The sequence below is a fragment of the Mustelus asterias genome, chromosome X, assembly GCF_964213995.1.
Source record: "Mustelus asterias chromosome X, sMusAst1.hap1.1, whole genome shotgun sequence".
Lineage (NCBI taxonomy): Eukaryota > Metazoa > Chordata > Chondrichthyes > Carcharhiniformes > Triakidae > Mustelus > Mustelus asterias.
Window position 1 is genome coordinate 16,511,055 of NC_135834.1, and position 16,842 is coordinate 16,527,896.

General features: G+C 44.7%; 2 protein-coding genes across 2 annotated transcripts in view; both read right to left on the reverse strand.

The window, feature by feature from the left end:
- LOC144481854 (uncharacterized) overlaps nucleotides 1–16,842 on the reverse strand; it is a 302,744-nt gene that overhangs the window by 54,267 nt on the left and 231,635 nt on the right. The window lies entirely within an intron of this gene.
- LOC144481958 (uncharacterized) overlaps nucleotides 6,586–16,842 on the reverse strand; it is a 34,471-nt gene continuing 24,214 nt past the window's right edge. Inside the window, exon 5 of the mRNA XM_078201153.1 lies at nucleotides 6,586–7,477. Coding sequence (XP_078057279.1) covers nucleotides 6,718–7,477 — 760 coding nt within the window. The 3' untranslated portion in view covers nucleotides 6,586–6,717. The remainder of the gene's footprint in view (nucleotides 7,478–16,842) is intronic.

A 16,842-nucleotide genomic window follows, 5' to 3' on the forward strand; every position in this document is an offset into this window, starting at 1 on the left:
AATGGGATTTCATTTGTTGTTAATTATGGACAATACCCTCCTCCTCCTGTTGCCTCACAACATGAGACGCTGGACAGTGAAATGGGAGGATGATTCCCACCGACTTAAACACACATGACTCTCGTCCAATCCTGAGAAATCCCTTATGTCTACTCGCCACCTGCGTCATCAACTTGAGTTGTATGACTCTATTCATAAAGTTGGCATTGGCAGCCATCTTGTTCCCAACCACTGCTGATAATATAACTGCTATCAGTGGAACTATTATTTCTCAATACTTCTCCCACCAGGGCCTGCTGTATTTAGTCATTGACTGAAGTTTCACAAAAATCCTTAAACAGACTTCATTCATTTCAGAAATTCAAGATATATGTTTTAAAATGAAAAATATTTGTTATTCATAGGGAGCTGTTTTCTATAGCAACAGCCCTTGTCATGTTTCTCCATGCCCTAAGCTCATTTACCCTCAAGTCAATGTTGTGTTAGTTTTCCTAAACTATGATTGTGTTTTTATTAACCTAATTCATCCTCGACATCAGAGTGTAGAGAAAGATCAATTTAAAATGAGGTAGGTCCATGCAAACGTCTGATGGCAGCAGGGAAGAAGCTGTTCTTGAGTCAGTTGGTACGTGTCCTCAGACATTTGTATCTTTTTCCCCGACGCAAGGCACATGGGGTCCTTGATTATGCTGGCTGCTTTTCCGAGGCAGCGGGAAGTGTAGGCAGAGTCAATGGATGGGAGGCTGGTTTGCGTGTTGGACTCTACTTCGTTCACAACCCTTTGCATTTTTTTGCGGTCTTGAACAGAGCATAAGCCATACCAAGCAAATTGGTCCTTATTGTTCCAAGATGTGTGGGTTAGGGGGATTAGCGTGGTTAATATATGGGGCTACCAGGTTAGGGTCTAAGTGGGATGCCGTGATAGAGAGCTGCTGGGCCGAATGCCTATCTTCTGCACTGTAGGGATGTTTGCTTAACCTGGAATTCTTATTTCTATATCAGATATAAGTTTGTGAGTGTGAGAGAGAGCTAGGAGAGGGAAGGAGTCAAGTAGAAAGATTTCATATTTCTACAATAGATTCAGAACTATTGCAGGTGGAAGACAAACCCTGACTATCCAGTTGTTTCCAACATTGAAGAGCTGCTGCAGACTCGATGGGTCAAATGGGCCTCCTTCTGCACTGTAGATGATATGATTCGATGAACCTTGCCCTCAACAAACATGGAGACCGGGCAGGTGCTGTTCTCACAATGCTCCTTAAAAAGGTGGCGATGGCGCACGAAAAAAAACTGTGCAAAAAAACTTTGTAAGAAGTCTCACAACACCAGGTTAAAGTCCAACAGGTTTATTTGGTAGTTCAAGTCACAAGCTTTCAGAGTACTGCCCATTCATCAGGTGAGAAAAACTTTGACAAAGGGCCATCTGGACTCGAAACATCAGCTCTTTTCTCTCCTTACAGATGCTGCCAGACCTGCTGAAATTTTCTAGCATTTTCTCTTTTGGAAAACAAATTGGGCTCCGCTCAGTGCAAAGGGGGGCAGAGAAACTCTTTTCTGGGGTTTTCGGTTTATGATGTGGAGATGCCGGCGTTGGACTGGGGTAAGCACAGTAAGAACTCTCACAACACCAGGTTAAAGTCCAACAGGTTTATTTGGTAGCAAATACCATAAGCTTTCGGAGCACTGCTCCTTCGTCAGATGGAGTGGATATCTGCTCTCAAACAGTGCACAGACACAGAAATCAAGTTACAGAATACAAGTTAGAATGCGAATCTCTACAACCAGCCAGGTCTTAAAGGTGCAGACAATGTGGGTGGAGGGAGCATTCAACACAGGTTAAAGAGATGTGTATTGTCTCCAGACAGAACAGCCAGTGAGATTCTACAAGCCCAGGAGGCAAGCTGTGGGGGTTACTGATAATGTGACATAAATCCAACATCCCGGTTTAGGCCGTCCTCATGTGTGTGGAACTTGGCTATCAGTTTCTGCTCAGCGACTCTGCGCTGTCGTGTGTCGTGAAGGCCGCCTTGGAGAACGCTTACCTGAAGATCAGAGGCTGAATGCCCGTGACTGCTGTGGAGGAGCACTTCAGCAGTCACGGGCATTCAGCCTTGGATCTTCAGGTGAGCATTCTCCAAGGCGGCCTTCACGACACACGACAGCGCAGAGTCGCTGAGCAGAAACTGATAGCCAAGTTCCGCACACATGAGGACGGCCTAAACCGGGATGTTGGATTTATGTCACATTATCAGTAATCCCCACAGCTTGTAGAATCTCAGTTGCTGTTCTGTCTGGAGACAATACACATCTCTTTAACCTGTGTTGAATGCTCCCTCCACCCACATTGTCTGTACCTTTAAGACCTGGCTGGCTGTAGACATTCGCATTCTAATCAGTATTCTGTAATTTGATTTCTGTGTCTGTTTGCACTGTTTGAGAACAGAGACCACTCCATCTGACGAAGGAGCTGTGCTCCGAAAGCTTATGGTATTTGCTACCAAATAAACTTGTTGGACTTTAACCTGGTGTTGTGAGACTTCTTACTGTTTTCGGTTTGCACATGTTTATGGAGCCCCTCCGGATCCATCGCTCCCTCCGGGACATCAATCGACCCACTTACCGATTGCACATCAGTCTCCCGATCGCAGTTATTCATACTGCGCATGCTCCACTCCAGGCCCCGCCCCTCATTCACTCCGATTGGTTGGAAGACCAGCCGCTCCCACTTGTCCTCCAGTCCCGCCCCCTCTTCCTATTGGTCCGGAGGTGCTGTCAATCAGCCGGACATTGTGATGGTCTCAGATGGTGAGAGCAGCCACAGACTCAGGCTGACTTGCTGATTATTGGCAGCATTTTCTGTTTGGGAATTAGAGCTAGAGATGGATGGTCAGTTCCCCTGTGTCTGGGGCTGGGAGATTCACACTCATTTCCTGAGCCATGATCTGGAGATGCCGGCGTTGGACTGGGGTGGGCACAGTAAGAAGTCTCACAACGCCAGGCAACAGTCCAACAGATTTATTTGGAATCACGAGCATTTGGAGCGCTGCTCCTTCATCAGGTGGCTGGTCTCACCACTCTCCTGATGAAGGGGCAGCATTCCGAAAGCTCGTGATTCCAAATAAATCTGTTGGACTGTAACCTTGTGTTCTGAGACTTCTTACCATTTCCCTAGGGCACTAATTATCACCGCAAATTTATAGGAGAAAGTCCTCGCTTCAATCCCCACTGCAAACTTTGTGTTTTAAAATTACCCCGACTGGAAGAATTGAGAGGGATAGGAAAATATAAGATAAAATTTACACAGCAAAATATGAGATGAAGCATTTCATCAGTTAAAATTGTTTAAAATGGACTAAATGGTTAACTTGTATAAGTTGCAGAGGAACAGAGAGGAAATAGTTGGGAGATTCTAGTTAACATCTTGTCTTATTAATTAGCAGGTACAAGTTAGCAACTTTAACAACTTTATTATGAAATATAAACTGAGCAGGGAGGATGGTTACTCGGCACTGCAATGCTGTCAGAAAGCAACGTCATTCAGCCCAGCTGGTCCTCTCCCTGTCCCTTTAAAGGTGGAGAACTGGGACATCCTGTCTCCAAACACATCCCACCCTATTGACACTGAGAATCCCAGGGTGGGGAACTGGGACATCCAGTCGCTAAACACATCCCATCCTGTTCACACTGAGAATCCGAGAAGAGAGAACTGGGACATCCTGCCTCCAAACACATCCCACCCTGTTCACACTGAGAATCATGATGTGGAGATGCCGGCGTTGGACTGGGGTAAACACAGTAAGAAGTTTAACAACACCAGGTTAAAGTCCAACAGGTTTATTTGGTAGCAAAAGCCACACAAGCTTTCAGAGCTCCAAGCCCCTTCTTCAGGTGAGTGGGAATTCTGTTCACAAACAGGGCATATAAAGACACAAACTCAATTTACATGAATAATGGAATGCGAATACTGACAACTAATCAAGTCTTTAAGAAACAAAACAACGTGAGTGGAGAGAGCATCAAGACAGGCTAAAAAGATGTGTATTGTCTCCAGACAAGACAGCCAGTGAAACTCTGCAGGTCCAGGCAACTGTGGGGATTACAAATAGTGTGACATGAACCCAATATCCCGGTTGAGGCCGTCCTCGTGTATGTGGAACTTGGCTATCAGTTTCTGCTCAGCGACTCCGCGCCGTCGTGTGTCGTGAAGGCCGCCTTGGAGAACGCTTACCCGAATATCAGAGGCCGAATGCCCGTGACCGCTGAAGTGCTCCCCAACAGGAAGAGAACAGTCTTGCCTGGTGATTGTCGAGCAGTGTTCATTCATCCGCTGTCGCAGCGTCTGCATAGTTTCCCCAATGTACCATGCCTCGGGACATCCTTTCCTGCAGCGTATCAGGTAGACAACGTTGGCCGAGTTGCAAGAGTATGTACTGTGTACCTGGTGGATGGTGTTCTCACGTGAGATGATGGCATCTGTGTCGATGATCCGGCACATCGACGGATCATCGACACAGATGCCATCATCTCACGTGAGAACACCATCCAACAGGTACACGGTACATACTCTTGCAACTCGGCCAACGTTGTCTACCTGATACGCTGCAGGAAAGGATGTCCCGAGGCATGGTACATTGGGGAAACTATGCAGACGCTGCGACAACGGATGAATGAACACCGCTCAACAATCACCAGGCAAGACTGTTCTCTTCCTGTTGGAGAGCACTTCAGCGGTCACGGGCATTCGGCCTCTGATATTCAGGTAAGCGTTCTCCAAGGCAGCCTTCGCGACACACGACGGCGCAGAGTCGCTGAGCAGAAACTGATAGCCAAGTTCCACATACACGAGGACGGTCTTAACCGGGATGTTGGGTTCATGTCACACTATTTGTAATCCCCACAGTTGCCTGGACCTGCAGAGTTTCACTGGCTGTCTTGTCTGGAGACAATACACATCTTTTTAGCCTGTCTTGATGCTCTCTCCACTCACGTTGTTTTGTTTCTTAAAGACTTGATTAGTTGTAAGTATTCGCATTCCAACCATTATTCATGTAAATTGAGTTTGTGTCTTTATATGCCCTGTTTGTGAACAGAATTCCCACTCACCTGAAGAAGGGGCTTGGAGCTCCGAAAGCTTGTGTGGCTTTTGCTACCAAATAAACCTGTTGGACTTTAACCTGGTGTTGTTAAACCTCTTACTGTGCACACTGAGAATCACAGGATGAAGAACTTGACATTATGTCTACTCTGTTCATACTGTCTGAGAATCCAAATGTTTGAGAGGTGACAGCATTGAAACACCGCGGAGATGAGAGTGAAGTTGGAGATGGGACAGTTCATTATGAAGATGATTGAGAAATGATTTTTTTTGAAGTTGGGTAATGACAGCAGATTTCAGGAAGAGATAAATTGGAAGCCTTTGTGGATCAGAGAGCACAGTGGTGAAGGGTAAATGGGACTGGGTGTGAGAAAGCACATGGAGAACAGAGTCTTGGATGTTTCCATGTGGAGCAGGGTGAATGTTCGTTTGGCCAGAAATGTATTGGAATTGTTGAGTCCCAAGGTAACAGGACATGGATGAGAGTTTGTGCAGCAGATGAGCTGGGGTGGGGACATGTGATGTTATGGAGATTGAAATATCTGGTATTAGAAAATGGTGTGGACATGTGGTCAGAAACTCATCGTGGGGTCAAATTCAACACAGACATTGTGAAGAGTGTGGTTCACCATCAGCCAGTTCCTATGGAGGGGGATGGACTCAGTAGTTAGGGAACAGAATTTGTAGATGGACTTGGTAGTTAGGGAACGGGATTTGTAGTGGGGACTGAGGACAATGACTATTGTCTTCTCAGTTTTAAATTGGAGAAAATTACTGCTAATCCAGTATTGGACGTGGGAGGAGCAGTTTGATAATTTAATAACAGTGGAGGAATAGAGAGGGATGGGGGTGAGGCACAGCTGGGTGTTGTCTGTGTACATGTGAACGCTAACACGGTGCTTTTGGGTGCTGTCAAATAGTGGCAGTATGTAGAGGAGAAATAGAAGGGGCCAAGGATAGATCCTGGGGAAAGTAAGTGCAAGTACTGGAGAGGAAAGTGACGTTGGAGATGGGGTACTCATTTGAAAAGATGGTGGGGTTAAGAATGATTTTTAGGATGGGTGATGACACTGGATTTTAAGATGAGAGAGACAGTGTCAGAAGAGCAAAACAATGTGAATAATTTAAGCAAAGGAGGCAAATTAGATCTCAGTTTAGTGAGAATAGGATCATAGGAGCAGAAGCTGGATCTCATAGGCAAGATGAGCACTGAGAGGACATAAGAGGAGATAGGAGAGAAACTGGAGAAAAATGTGGGTTCAGGACTCAAGGGGTAACATTAGAGACAGTTTTACCCGGTGGGCTAGTGGAAGGAAAAGAAGCAGCAGAGACAGCTGATGGGATTGTCTCAATCTTGGTGACAAATAAGCTCCAGGAGCTCCTCACACTTGTTGTTGGAGGTGAGGATGGAGAGAGGGAGAACCATTCAAAAGGAGCTAACTTGGGTGAGACATAATAAAAAGACTTGACACACACAGTATTTTACACAATGCTGATTTATTTGACTTATTCCAGAATGTTAGCACCTGTAACTGGACTGGAGTTTATTATCAACAGAAACAGACCCCAAAGAACATGGTTCAGTCCTGGTTGTGACTGGCAGAAAAATCCAAACACTATAGTTATTTGTGAATTCGCTGGTGTTTCAGCAGGTTGTACGAGGTAATGAATCCCTTTCCACACTCAGAGCAGGTGAAAGGCCTCTCCCCGGTGTGAAATCGCTGGTGTCTCAGCAGGGTGGATGAATGAGCAAATCTTTTCCCACACTTGGAGCAGGTGAATGGCCTCACCCCAGTGTGTATACGTTGGTGTCCCACCAGGCCAGATGTGGTAGAAAATCCCTTCCCGCACTCGGAGCAGGTGAATGGCCTCTCCCCAGTGTGACTGCGCTGATGAACAGTGAGGCTATATGATGTCTTAAAACCAGCCCCGCAGTGAGTGCACTCGAACGGTCTCTCATCAGAGTGAACACGCTGATGGCGTGTTAATTCCCCAGATCTTTTAAAACACTTCCCACAGTTTGGACATTTGAAAGGTTTCTCATCAGTATGAACTCGCTGGTGTTGCAGCAGGCGAGATGACTGAGTGAATCCCTTCCCACACTCGGAGCACATAAACGGACTCTCCCCAGCATGAATTCTCTGGTGTTCCAGCAAGTGGGATGAAGTAATGAATCCTTTCCCACACATGGAGCAGGTGAACGGTTTCTCCCCAGTATGAGTGTGCTGATGATTTACCAGCCTGAACCTTTCATAGAACCCTTTCCCACAGTCTTCACATTTCCACAGTTTCTCCCCGGTGTGTCTGCGCCTGTGTTTCGACAGGCCTGATGATCGGCTGAATCCTTGTCCACACACAGAACATGTGTATGGTTTTGCCCTACTGCGAACGGTGCTTTTTCCTTCCATGTTCAAAATCCAGGTGATGATAAATTGGGCGACTCTGTCAGATCCTGATGTGATGTTTGGTTTCAGTTTCCTGACTGCAAATCCTCCTGTTTTAACACCCTGTGAAATTTATTTAGAACAAAAATAAAGGGAGTGAGAGCAATCACAAAAACAGAAAGGCAGGTTGTGAAATTGAGATGAATGAAACTGGTAATCTGTGACACCAGCAGAAACACCATCATCTCCAAGTTGCCCTCCAAATCACACACCATCCTGGCATCCATGACTGGACGAACAAACATTTCTTCTACTTATATATTGAGAAGACTGAAGCCATTGTCTTCAGTTCACACTACAGTCTCCATGGACACTGACCCTCTCCCTGACAACTCTGAGGCTGAACCAGACTGCTCACAACCATGGTGAAAATATTAAACCCGAGGTGAGCTTCCAACCCCATCATCACCAAGACTGCCTATTTCCACCTCAGTAACATCGCCTAACTCCACCCAAGTCTCAGTTCAACTCTGCTGAAATTTTCATCCATTCCTTTGTTACCTCTAGACTTAACTATCCTAATGCCCTCCTGGCCAGCCTCCCACATTCAACCTCCCTGTAACCTTGAGGTCATCCAAAACTCTGCAGCCTGCGTGCTTACTTGATCCAAGCCTTGTTCACCCATCAGCCCTGAGCTCACTGACCTACAAAAGCTCCAGGTTAAGAAACAGTTAAATGTTAAAATTCTCATCCTTCTTTCCAAATATCTGAACTTCCCAAATTTTAACCTTTGCTGGCCATACCTTCAGGTGCTAAAACTCTTAGAATGTCCTCCCTTAGACAAGGTAGCAAAGAAAAGCTGTTTCCATGAGATTAGTAAAAGATTGAGACATGGATTTAAAATTTTGGGTAATCCAAGCAGGGGTATCAATAGGAAATTTTACACACAGTGAAAATGACCTAGAACTTTCACTCAAAAGACCGATAATATTCAGGTGCTGATGAACTGAGTGACTCCATCAAGTTTTGGTGTGAGGTCTGAGTTTCATAGAATCCCTACAGTGCAGAAGGAGGCCATTTGGCCCATCAAGTCTGCACTGACCACAATCCCACCAAGGCCCTTTTCCCAAACCCCACATATTTACCCTGCTAATCCCCTGACACTCAGGAAAATTTATCATGGCCAATCAACCCAACCTGCACATCCTTGGCGTGTGGGAGTAAATGCCATTAGCTTTCGGAGCGCTGCTCCTTCGTCAGATGGAGTGGATGGGGTAAACACAGTAAGAGTTTTAACAACACCAGGTTAAAGTCCAACAGGTTTATTTGGTAGCAAATGCCATTAGCCTTCGCTGCTCTGACGAAGGAGCAGCGCTCCGAAAGCTAATGGCATTTGCTACCAAATAAACCTGTTGGACTTTAACCTGGTGTTGTTAAAACTCTTACTGTGTTTACCCAGTCCAACGCTGGCATCTCACATCGTGTGGGAGGAAACCAGGGCACCCAGAGGAAACCCACGCAGAAATGGGGAGAATGTGCAACCTCGACACAGACAGTGACCCAAGCTGGGAATCGAACCCAGTCCCTGGTGCTGAGGCAGCAGTGTTAACCATTGTGCCACCGTGCCGCTTCTTGTTTATCTTCTAATATTCAGCAAGAGAAGTACACGGAATTCACTGTCAGCCCACAATAGAAATTGAGAAGACACAAACATTTCTATTGCTTTGAGTTTTGTGTGTAAATGCTCCCCTTCTAATCCCCTGTGAAAGGAATTTCTAAAACCCATCAGTGTGAGTCAAGAAGAGAAATTCGCAACTTTCTCTCCTCCTGCTGCCTGGAGCAGGATGACTGCGCATGCGCCCTGCTGCCCATTTCCCCTATAAAGATGGCGTCCGGTAACCCGGGCCTGAAGCCGCCGCCCTGTAGCGGCGGCCGCGGCCCGTTTGACGTGAATGCAGGGCCGATCGGTGCTTATTACTGTTTCTAGCCCTCCGTTGGTTATTTATGAAACCTGTCCACCCGCTCCGTTGCCTCTGTTACCGACGTAAATGCGCAGTTTCTCTCCAACGTCAGAGCCGAAGTACACATCAACCACTATCTGGAGTGCTCCAACGGCGCATCGTATCCGATAGTGCGCATGCGCCATTGTTCACGCCCGACTGCGCCTGCACAAATCTCAACGGAGTATTGCTGTTCGCTCGCTAAGAGCCCTGATATTAACAGTGAAAACATCTTCAATAATCAATTAAGATGTATGATCCTATTATAATCGGAGCCATAGGACCAATGCATAAAATCTCTCCACCATAGTTATGTCCTGGATGTAATTAGCAGCTGAATAAACGCCCAAGATTAGATAAAAGCAAAATACTGCAGATGCTGGCATCTGAAACAAAGAACATAAAATGCTGGAAAATCTCAGCAGATCTCACATCATCTGTGGAGAGAGAATAGAGCCAACGTTTTGGGGTCATCCAGCATTTTCTGTTTTTGTACCTACAGTTTGATGTGAATTTACTGCAGTCCCAGCAATAAGAGTGAACAAGTGATTCCCAAAATCTAAACCATATCTTGCCATTAGGAATGCGCTGATTGTGAATCAAGTCCTTTGAACCTTTTAAAAATTGCGTTCTAGCACATGAGAACCTGAGGAAGTGGCTTTGCATATGTGTAGTATCTGAATTGTCTTTCTCCGGTGTGATTCTCGTGCTGTGTCAGTGATTTGGATAGCCCAGCGAATCCTTTTGTTCTTTCAGCAGTGAAGTATGTTTTCAATATGGGATTTACTTATGGATTTCCAGCTCGGACAGGAATATTGGACCCTCCTTGTAATCAGTCCCACATTCTCCACTCTCTTCAGGTAAATAAAACCAAAATACTCTTGATGCTATTTATCTGAAATTAAGAAATAAATGCTGGAGATGTTTGGCAAATTTTCCAGTGTCCATGGGGAGAAAAAAGGAGTTTACATTTCATATCATAGATGCTTATCAGAGTTTCTAGCCCTCCATTGGGTGTTCATGAAGCTTCTCCACCCACTCCTTTGCCTCTGTTACCTTCCAGTTTCTCTCCAATATCGAAGTCGAGATAACCGTCACATGGTATCTGGAGTGCGCGCACTGTGCATGCTCCATTGATAACCCACTCCTGCGCATATGCGAGTCTTTCCTGCAGCTTCTCTTTCTCACAGATTCTGGGGAAGCATGTTCCATCCAACATTAATATACACGATCCTATTATAATCTGAGCCATAGGGCCAATTTACAAATATGCCAATTGAATTGATACAGAAAGGAAGGCATGTAGGAACTCCACCATAATTCTGTCCCGGCTGCAATTAATGACAGAACAAACACCTACAGTTAAATGTGAACTTGCTGGAGTTTCAACCGAGAGTAAACAAGTGATTTTCTAACCATCTATGGGACATGTAAACCATGACTTATCATTAAGAATGCACTACCTTCACAGCAAAACGGGTTCAATCCAAAATCTATTTGTTCAGGAACTTACTGAATACCACCGGGTTGGCAAGGTTTGGACAGTATTTTGTTTATAGCAAAGGAATACAAAACAGAACTATGTCAGAAATATAAGTAGAAGCAGGGATAGAGGGAGTCGACTTGGTCCGAGGTGGTCTCAAGCCTCTAGCCTTTTAGTCGGGAGGTAAATTTACTGAACAAGTTTACTGACAAAATTCGCCAGCAGTTTTGGTTCAGTGTCTTCACCACCTGCGTTCAGTTCCCCGATTCGATGTTGTGCAAAATATTGTAACCCGCAAGAGTCACATGAGTTGAAAAGTTAAATGTGTTTCTTGCTTCACATTTGTGAGAACTGCTGAGGACTTCCAACACTTTCTGTTTTTATTATAGCATGAATTATTGACTTGCTCATACACATGAACATAATAAATAGGAGCAGGAGTGAACCTGTCGGCTCATCGAGCCTGTTGCACCATTCAATAACATAATAGCAGATCTTGGGCTTCAACTCCATTTTCCCACCAGCTCCATATATCCCTGAATTCCCTGAGAGATGAGAAACCTGTCTATTCCAGCCTGAAATGTGTTCAGTGATGGAACATCTATAACTATCTGGTATAGAGAATTCCAAAGATTCACAAGCTTTTGAGTGAAGGAATTTCACCTTATATCAATCCTAAATCATCAGCCCCTTATCCAGAGGTTGTGCCCCATGTTTTGGATTCCCCGAACAACGTTAAGTGGGGATCTTTCGAATGGTGGCCTGACTCCTTCGAAAAAAAATAAGTATTTTGAAAATTAAATCTCTCAAGGCAAAATCCTTCAGTGTAAAAGCTTACCAAGATTGATGAAAAACATATAAAACTTACATAGACAGACATGGACATTTTTAAAAAAATGGCCAAAGGCAAATTTCCAAGCAACACAGGGTATCACTAAGCCTTCCAAAGATCTCATCTTTGCGCCAAAATTCAATTCAATTATACACTCCTTTCTGATCTAAGCCTTCCCTACAAATTAGCTTAATTCGATTTCATTGCATATTAAATTGTCAGTCTTTATGTCAAATGTCTCAATCAATTACAATACGCCACCTGATATAGTGAAATTTTTACTGGCCCATCCCAATATCTGATTACCATCTATTGGCATAATCCATTTCCTTTACACTTAGTTTCTAGGGATGCCATCCCTTGTCTACCTTATCAGTGGCAAGTTGCCAAAACATAGACAGTGCTAACCCTGGGCCCTGAAGATTGACACTATTACTCATTGCTTCATTTCAAATAACTTTCACTAAGGACATAGTCACAATGCAGAATGATGGGAAGCAAACATGACAGGATTTGAACTTCAGTTAGAAAATTCCAATCCATCACCTTAACCCCTGGGCTGGCAATACAGTCTCAATGTTTGCAATCCTGTTGTTTACGATTGTGTTGTGAGCAGCACGGTGGCACAGTGCACTGCTGCCTCATAACGCCAAGGACCTGGGTTCAATTTTGGCGTTGGGTGACTGTGGAGTCTGCACATTCTCCCCGTGTCTGTGTGGGTTTCCTTCGGGTGCTCCCATTTTCTCCCACAGTCCAAAGATTTGCAGGTTAGGTGGATTGGCCATGCTCAATTGCCCCTTAGTGTCAGGGGGAACTAGCAGGGTACATACATGGGGTGACAGGCATAGGGCCTGGGTGAGATTGTTGTCCATGTAGGCCCAATGGGCCAAGTGGCCTTTTCCTGCACTGTAGACATTCTATGATTTTGGCATATAGTCATTGTGTTCCCGTGTGTGCTTTCTATAGGAACAACTCTACTCCCTCCACACACTCCTTTACTCCAACAACTGTTTACATTGTGACTGTCTCTCCTCCTCGTTCCTGCCAAAAACGACATGGCATACCATCCTGCATTGAATCTGAGCTATTAGACTTCCGCTGCAAGGAGCGAAACTCAAATCAATTCTGGCAGTAGTGGGATTCGAACCCACGTCTCCACAGAGACTGGAGCCTTAATCCAGCACCTCAGACCACTCAGCCACGCTACCACAATGAAATGCATTGCAATCATATCATTTACTGATATTGTTGCTGAAATTCATTAGAAGCAATGGAGCTGGGAAAGGCCATCAGAAGACCTGCTCCTTCACTGCAAAAGATGATTCTGAACCATTTAACAAACAGCAATCATCTCCAGTCAGAAACGCAATGAGCTGCAGTGAAGGGCTGGCACAGTTTAAACTGTCCTGAACCTCGTCTGGTTCCCAATCTCCTGCCAGAAATGACAAGAAAACATCCTGTTGAATTTGCTCCGGGTCTTCACTTCAGGACACAAGGGGAGATTGTATTTTTTGTTCTACCAGACAATAACTGATATTTATTTTCACAGTTTGGTTGAGAGCAATAAATCTTCATTTCCTGACCTGCAATCTAAACAGCAGTGAAAGTGTCAAACTCTAACCACCAGACCAGCAGCTTAGGGCGTGTCTTACAATTTGCTTTATCAACGCTCCTTTTGTTATTTTAATTTTCACATCAGACCACTTTCATCACAAACAAGTTTCTCCTGCAAAATGGCACCTTCTGGTTCAACACCAGTGTGTTCAGCCAATTACAACATGCAACAAAAGCACCACTATAATTATCACTTTCGCTTGCAACGGTTCGAAACCCGAAGGAAACATTTCCAAATACTTTTCATTGCAGATTGAGCAAATTCAGTGTCAGTGTAAATGGTAAAATCTGACCAATTACCATCCAGATTTTGCCTTGCATCACCATCTCTATCAACTGTTTTTCAGCCTATTACTGTCTTTCACTTTCTGTGTTTGTTCTTGGACCTGTTGCACATGTGACATTTCCAACTGATGTAAACTTGTAAACCTCACTCGGCTGATTCTAGTAGATCTGCTTTCGATCAGAAAGTTTAAAGTTAAAAGATGTGCTGGTTAGGTGCATTGGCCATGTGAAATTCTCCCTCGGTGTAACTGAACAGACGCCGGAGTGTGGTAACTGGGAGATTTTACACAGTAACTTCATTGCAGTGTTAATGTAAGCCTACTTGTGACACTAATAAATAAACTTTTAAAAAAAACTTTATATCCCTTGGATTGTTATTTTCATCTGATCTTTTTCACCAGAGACAAGATTCTCCTTCAAATTCTCCTTTTTGGGTGGAACATGAGTGCCTCCTTCAGCCAATGACAACACCGATTGAGTTCACTGGGACATGAAATCAACAGTGAGGTGGAATAGATGCTGAAGTGATCGAGGTTTATAAAATTCTAAAAGGGATTCATAGACTAAAGGCAGAGTAAATGTTTTTTCTTATTGGGCAATCTAGAACAAGAGGTCGTATGTCTATAAAAGCAAAATACTGTGGATGGTGGAATCTGAAACAAAAACAAAATGCTGGAAAATCTCAGTAAGTCTGACAGCATCTGAGGGGAGAGAATAGAGCCAATGTTTTAAGTCTGGATGCTAAGGTCACATGTATAGGTTGAGAGGCAGACACAGGGAAAACGTGCACTCTCCACACAGCGACCCAAGCTGGGAATTAAACCCTGGTCCCTGGAGCTGTGAGACAGCAGTGCTTCTCATTTAGTGGTACCACATTGTTGTCTCATCTGGCATTTGAACCCGGAACCTGAACCTGGGAACGCTCGCAAGTTCGTGGACTTCAGTACCCAAAGAGAGAATCATAACCCTACACCAACGAGCCACCGTTAGGAAACAGGTGGGGATGTGGATTTGAGACCAGGGATCTGACTGAATGCTGGAGCAGGCGCGAAGTGCTGAATTTGCCTACTTCTGCTCCTAATTCCTATGTTCTTAAGCATAACTTTCAATGTTCAAAACCCACCAGCCACATCAATGTGGCAGATGTGTAATCTATATCCAGTATACCCCCATGTTCCCCTTTATCCACAGCACATGTGAGGCCTGTAAAGAACTTGGGACTGGCCTCATTCTGTGGTGTAATCACTTTGTGATTCTTTGTTTCTCCTATTTTCTCCTGACTTCCACTTCTTCAGCTGTTGTTCTGTTTCCTCCCTCCTGGATATCACTTGTTTAAAACATTTCTAACCATTCCCAGTTTAAATTAAACATCATGGAGGTGAAAGATGATCTTTGTTTCTCTGTGCACACATGCAGCTCGATTGCCTGCATATTTTTTCAGCCCTTTCACTGCGGATGTCTGATCAGCTTTGGATGACAGTGAACATGTATTTACCTGGGCATTTTTCCTAATGGTGGTTCGGTGGTCTAGGGGTAGGATTCTCGCTTTGGGTATTGAAGTTCACAAGCTTGCGAGAGGGCCCGGGTTCAAATTCTGGACGAGCCCTTGTTTAGCTGCTGTTTCCAATAGGCCAAGCTGTTAGGTTTATTAGTTTATTTCCTGTGCACATGGCGGGATTGGTTTACGCGGTGTTTGGTTTGAGAACCTGAGCACACACTGCAGGGATTCTATCAACACAACACACTCAAGTAATTCAAGACATTTTCAAAAGGTGGCTATGCTTGCAGACATTCACTTTATCCCTATTCACCAACTCCGAGGACACCATGCTTGTGGGTCCAGACAGCTGCTGCGTGTATAGTCATGATGTAGAGATGCCGGCGTTGGACTGGGTTGGGCACAGTAAGAGGTCTCGCAGTCCAACAGGTTTATTTGGAATCATGAGCTTTTGAAGCGCTGCTCCTTAAGGTGAGTGGTGCACATTGGGATTGCACAGTGGTTAGCACTGCTCTCTCACAGCACCAGCGACCCGTGTTTGATTCCTGGCTTGGGTCACTGTGGAGTGTGCACGTTTTCCCATGTCTGTGTGGGTTTTCTCTGGGTGCTCCGGTTTCCTCCCACAGATGTGTGGGTTGATTGGCAATGCTAAATTGCCCCTTAGTGTCAGTGGGACTAGCTTGAGTAAATGCATGCGGTTCTGGGGATAGGCCTGGGTGGGATTGTGGTTTGTGCAGACCTGACAAGCTGAATGGCCTCTTTCTGCAAGGATTCATGACTGTTACTCTATCCCACTCTTTATCTCTCCTTGTTGCTGTATATCTGTCTCCGATTCTTTCACTGTCCCAGTCTCTTTGTCTGCGCCTCGATCACTGTTCCCTTTTTTTATCTTTGTTCCTTCCATTCCCTTGCTGCCTGTGTGTAGCCAACATTGACTGGATTGATTTCTGTGATGAGGCTGGTGTCCTGGGAGGAGAGATTCAGTTGGATGAGTATGTCCTCTATAGTTTAGAATGAGAGGTGATCCCATTGAAAAATCTGAAATTGGGAGACCGTTTGACAACCTACATACTGAGAGGCTTCAGCCCCCCTCCCCCACGACCCCCCCGCCCTGGCTGGAGTATTTAGAATAAAAACATTAAGATGAAAGATGTCAGAGTTTGCAATGTTTGGAAGGAGGTGCAGCCAAGAAGTGGAAGATGAGAATTATGTCATTAATGATTGAGAGGAATACATTGTAACCTTGGGGATTCTGTAGGTCGATTCAGCGAGTTTTCTTCTCATTTAGCGTGAGATTTAAACCCAGATCTAGGAGATTGTGTCAGTGGAAACTATAGTCATTCCCATTGTCATTTAATCACTCCAGCCTTACTTCCTAACACAAGGCTGTTTGTTTTTTTTCCTCCTCTCCCTCTCTATTTTCCTTGACTCTGTATTTGTTTGAAACAATTAAATCTCTAAATTTTTCCAGTTTGGCTAAAAGTTCACTGACCTAAACGGTTCACTCTGTTTCCCTCTCCACAGATGCTGTTTGACCTGCTAAGTGTTTCCAACATTCTCTGTTTTGAGGTGGGTTTTGCAGCAATTGCAGTTCTTTTTTTTTCGGATCACAGTGGATCAGTTTTCTGACTGAACCTTAACTGTTTAAACA